The following is a 5,850-nucleotide window of genomic DNA, read 5'->3' as shown; positions in this document are numbered from 1 at the left end:
AATAGGTGTTCATACCTATTCATACCTAAAACAGGTATGAACAATACATGGTTATATTTAAATTAGGTATAAAACGTGCAAGTAAGATAAGGGAAACACCTTGATCGCCATTTTTGGCAGTAGCAGCCAAAAAACACCCTTTATATTTTGATCTCAAGAATGTCCCATCTAAATATACCATCGAGCGACAATATTTAAAACCATAAATACTTTATTCAAAAGCAACAAATACCCTCCCAAACTTCCCATTCTCACCATTCACTTGAAGATCAACACAATTCCCAAGATCTTTTCGCTTCAACTCTTTTGTATACCACAAGAGTTCATTATAGGATGAAGCAATATCACCATACAACTCTATAAATGCCAACTTCTTACCCGCATAACTCATACTCACGACTATAAAAAAAGTTAATATCCGCCAATGACAAAGAAGGTTTATCTCTAACAAAATCTAAAATATGAGTCTTTACAAGATAAGAAGTGAGAGGTGGATGTTTGTAGTCTTTAAATGCAAAACCACATGTGTGTGTGAGATTAATCTTCTTAATCTCAAAACATCCATATGAATCGCAAGAGTGTATACACCATTCACATTTCTGCTCTTTCTTATTCTCACAAACTGCGGTCACTCTAAACTCTTCATTCTTGATTAATTCATATTTGTAACCACTCACAATAGAATACTCTATCAATTTATAGCTTAAACTCAAAGCACCTAAAGCAAATCGTTACTCCAACACCGCCATCAAAGTTACACCACCAAAAAATCGGACTTGTAAGTTTTATGAGCAACAACCTCACCACCACCACCACCACAACTTGATGAACTTGCAAAACTAGCATAACTAGAGGTAATCAATGAACTCACACAAACAACCAAATTAATCTTTATAATTGGAATCTTCTTTGCAAAACAATAGCAAGCCAAAGAATGCAACTCCCCATCGATTGAATCAAATTATCTTTCACGGAGAAATACATATTAAAACACCTTAATCCCAATTCAGGGCCATTTGCCACATAACTCTTGTGTAATACCATCACGTAAGAATTCAACCTAATACTTAATAGAAAAGTGTCGACATTGTAGCAAAAGACTCCAATCACAAGATGATATATATAAACCGCAAAAAAATAGACAAAATCACAAATAAAAAATATTTCAGTTGATTCATACCAAACACTCAGATGAACAATCGTTGTTCATACCAAACAATAATATGAACAAATCTTGTTCATACCCAACAAGGATATGAACAATCTACCCGTTAATAATATAATCTTTAGAAACATAGCAAAACCAAATCAAAATACTAATGTTCAATTAAGAATGAACATAACAAACAAAACATTAAAATCTAAATCTCAAATCTCATATCCGATTTAACTAATGAACAAACAAAATTAAAAACTAAAATTAAATTCACGCTTTTAAACAAAATTAAAAGCATAACAACATGAAAAAATCGAAAAATCATTATATGATTTTAAATATGATTTCAAATTGGTATAATGATTGAATATACCTTTTAGAGAGCTTGATTGAAAGCTTCAGTTGAGATTTTAGGAAATAACTCGATCTTCGAGAGAACCATTGAAAGTTTCAGGTTGAGATTTGAGAAAATCACTCGATCTTGGTATAGCAACCCGTGAGCTGTAGCAGACGCGGGTGATTTTCCAAATTTGAAAATTAGTTTCCTTTATATACAAAATGGGGAAGGGTAAAAGTGAGATTTTAAAAATAGAAAAATAGTCGGGTCAACTTATTTTGTCCTTAATGGTTATTAAAATTTAAAAACTGGGTTGGGTTCCTGGGCTATTTAAATGTAGAAATTGGGTTTGTGAGTGATTATTAAAAAATCATGTCCTCCTAGTGTTGTTTTGAAACGAAATCAGCCCAATTTCTTGTATTTCAAAGTCGGCCAATAGGTCAAAATGGATTTGATTTAGGAATCACTATTCCAGACCAATTAGGAAAGCTTAGGTTACCTACATAGTGTAGGACGTACGTGCAAAAGATCCAGATTATCTTTTGATCAATCTATTATTGAAACTACTTTTCTTTGAAGATTTGACCATGAGTTGGTATTCGTCTGCTGATTTTTCTTCTTCTTATTCACCTGATTGGTCTTCTTCTTATTCACCTGATTGGTCTTCTTATTCAACTGAAGAATCCGAAGATGAAGAAGTGTGTTCTAGCGTGCCTCCAAGATCAAAGAGACAAAGAACGTCTCGCTTAAGAGTTGGAACGGATAGAATTAGTGCTTTACCTGATTCACTTCTTCTTGAAATCCTCTCTGTTCTGGACATGAAAGAAGTCATCGCCACGAGTTCTCTTTCAAAAAGATGGATGTACTTGTGGAAATTTCTACCTATTCTTAACTTTAGTCACTCTTTATGGAAGCAGCCAAGAGAACGAAACCGTCGAACTATAAAACACAAGTTTGTGCAATTCGTGAACAATGTTTTGTTGATGCGTGATGATTCCATTGACATTCAAAAATTCTGCCTATTTTGTTCCGAATATTGCGAGTTGAGTCAGATCATTAACTGGGTGATGGGTGCAGTTAAAAGAGGACATGTTAATGAATTGATTATTAATTTTGCAAGTGTTCGTTATACTCGACCAAAAGTAAAAGTGTTGCCTTCTTCCATATTTACATCAGCGATCTCAGTATACAAGTTATGTAAAGCTTATGGTACAGGATCAATTCAACTTCCCAGTTCAATGTGCTTGGCTTCTCAACTCAAAACGTTGGAATTAAGTCATGTTCTGCTTCCTAAAGGCAATTTGGACGGCGAGCTAGTATTGAGCTACCCTATTTTGGAAAACTTGTGCTTAAAACGCTGTGATCTTGGCCATATCGCTACTCTAAATATCTCTGCTCCTCGGCTAGAGAACTTGGTTGTAAAAAATAAGTACAGAGATAGTCCTTGCAAGATCAAGGTATCTGCTCCGAAGCTAGCATCATTCTTACTCAAAGGTTGGTTGTTCGGGGATTATTCTCTACATAACCTTTCCTCTCTAGTTAACGCACAACTTGATAGTCCTGATGAAATACATCCAAAATTGTTGAATAAAATTCTTAAAGGTCTCTATAATGCCACTTCAATTGAATTATCTGTGTCAGTATCAAGAAAAAGGTCTACAGATACGCCGGATCAGCAGTTCAATCATTTTATCAATCTCAGGTGTTTGCGCCTTACCGGATGGGAGGGTAGTTCTTCCGTCCGTCCTTTTTCTAACTTGTTAAAGAGTTCTCCTCGCATAGAAACCCTTGCCATGAGAATAAATCAGGTATACAGGGATGGAGACTGGGTAGAGTTGCTCCCATGCATTGACCATCTTAAATCTCTTGAGATCTTGGGAATTGTAGGTTGTAAAGACGATCTTAAGTTTATAGAATTTGTTCTAAAGTCTGCAGTTGTCCTAGAGGTTTTCACAGTGAGAACCTCTAGTGCCTTGTCAAGAAAGAGAGAGAAAGAGCTGGAAGATTTTGGTAAGAAGATACTTTCACTTCCTACTGCCTCAGCAAGGGTCCAAGTAGTTCTAAGATCTTATAGCCACCTCGATACCTTTGGTTGAAGTATGTAGAGTCTCACACATTCTATAAGTGTGAGACCGTATCTTATTTAGTAGTTTCTATTCTGGTGAAACCAACATAAATATATGAATTGTAGGTTAGAGTAAATATACTCTAAACCCTACCTTCTTCTTGTGCCTCCATCCTTTCTTCTTCATCTCTACTTCATCTCTTCAACCTAACCAACTAACCACTATATGAATCTCCTAGCATAATTTAACATGGTATCAGGAGCCGACTCTGTTTAGAGAATGCTAAGAGAAAGATCCGCAGTTTCAAGGTTCCAGTTTTAGTATTAGTTGTTGTCTTAGTATTGTTTCGCTTCCGCAATCTCTCGGTATTGATAAAGAGGAATACGTCAAGTTTTCAAAGGGGGAAGGCGTGCTATCGCCATCTCTCAGATCTCAGATTTCTATGTAAGCGCCAAGACACACACTTTCTTTAAGGAGTTTTCGAGGATAGCGCTTTCGAGATCTTGTATCTCGCATGATCTATCTTCCTTTCCATACAGTGAGTTTTTCTTCTCTTTACAATGACTGATGTTGTTCCAAAATCCGATGAATTCGGTAATACGTTTATTTTCTCTGTTAGTATGACTTTTGTCAAATTGGAGGGTGTTGCCAATTACCTTCAATGGGCAGAAGCAATTACTATTTATCTTATTGGAAAAGGTAAGAAGAGTCATCTGACAGATCCCCCAGATGATAAAGGAAAGACAACTTGGACGAAAGATGACGCCTTAGTTAAGAATTTTCTGTGGAATACTATAGAGAAGGATGTTTGTAATACTGTGCGGTTTTTCAAAACCTCCAAGGAGATTTGGGAATATCTACAAGAGTCATACTCTCAATCTCAAAATACTTCTCGTATCATTTAGTTGTATGAGAACATCTTTGATCTAACTCAATGCGATATGTCTATCTCTGAGTATTATAATTCTCTTCGTAGCAAGTGGGAAGAACTTAATATTTATCACCCACTTACTACAGACATAAATCAGTTAAAGAAACAACGAGAGGAATATTGAGTCTCAAAATTCCTATATGGGCTACGTCTTGAGTTTGCTAATGTGAAAGCCCAAGTTCAAGCCGAATCTAAGCTCCCTACTGCATGCAAGCATATTCTCGTCTTTTTTATCACATCGCGACCTCCTCCAAACCACAATGACAAGTCGCGGCTTTATTGATCCCTCCAAGCAGCAATAATTATAACAATCCCTCCTCTGGTCATGGTAATGGAGGTAGAGGGGGTAGAGCCAGTCGTGGACGTGGAAGTGGTCGCAACCAAGGGAGTGGTCGTGGTATGGGTGGTTTTGATCCTTGTGAGCATTGTGGGCGCACAAATCATAGTTCTAATTTTTGTTGGGATATAACAGGTCGCCCACCTTTGCACAAAGCCAACAATGCCACAGTAGTTGATCAGAAAGTGGCCGACTTTCAACAAGTTTAAGAAGACCTTGCAGCCCTGATGAAGCGGATACAAACTATTCCAGTCAGTTCATCGAGTCCATCTAACCAACATACTGCAACCCTAGCCGACTTAGGTAAAACATGTCTTCATACAAGTGGTAACAACTCTTTGGTCATTGACTCAGGAGCTTCTGATCATATGACAGGTAATCCCCAATTGTTTTCTAATCTTGAGTATACTCATACACCATCATTTATCATATTAGCAAATGGGGCAAAGGCTAGTATTCTTGGTCGGGGTACTATTCAGTTAACTCGTTATGTGTCACTTGTCTCTGTCTTGCTTATTCAAAATTTCCCCTTTAATCTATTGTTTGTTCATCGTCTCACCCAATCTCTTCACTGTAATGTCATGTTTTCTTCCACTCATGTTGTGTTTCAGGATCTACAGACAAAGACACTAGTTGGTGGGGGGTATGAGCACGGCGACATCTATTAATACTTTCAAGATGGTTATGGGCACTCTCACCAGAAGTAGGCTCTCACAGTCTCGGTCTCTCCTGTTCAGTGGCATAGATGTCTTGGTCATTTTCCTCTGGCTAGTTTGCGAAGTTTAGTTCCTAATATTTCTTCTAGTATTCAGTCTTTAAGTTGTGAGGTTTGTGAGTTAGCTAAACATCGTCGTGCTACTTACCAAAATAGGTTAAATAAGTGTTCTAGTGCTCCTTTTCAGTTAGTTCATTCAGATGTCTGGGGTCCTTGTAAAACCACTGGCCTTTGGAGCCAAGTACTTTATTACTTTTATCGATGATTTCTCTCGTGTTTGTTGGGTTTATATTATGGAAAATCGTTCT

General features: G+C 37.0%; 1 protein-coding gene across 1 annotated transcript; it reads left to right on the top strand.

Moving 5' to 3' along the window:
- The first annotated feature begins 2,080 nt into the window (after window positions 1-2,080).
- On the top strand, window positions 2,081-3,589 carry LOC147502156 (putative F-box/LRR-repeat protein At4g15060). The gene has a single exon (XM_086604457.1). It carries the CDS (start codon window positions 2,081-2,083, stop codon window positions 3,587-3,589), a length of 1,509 nt encoding a protein of 502 aa, XP_086460583.1.
- Window positions 3,590-5,850: the final 2,261 nt, after the last annotated feature.

The sequence above is a fragment of the Coptis chinensis genome, chromosome 4 (assembly GCF_015680905.1).
Source record: "Coptis chinensis isolate HL-2020 chromosome 4, ASM1568090v1, whole genome shotgun sequence".
Taxonomy (NCBI): domain Eukaryota; kingdom Viridiplantae; phylum Streptophyta; class Magnoliopsida; order Ranunculales; family Ranunculaceae; genus Coptis; species Coptis chinensis.
The sequence above is the reverse complement of the archived record's forward strand: the minus strand, read 5'-3'. Positions and strand labels throughout refer to the sequence as shown.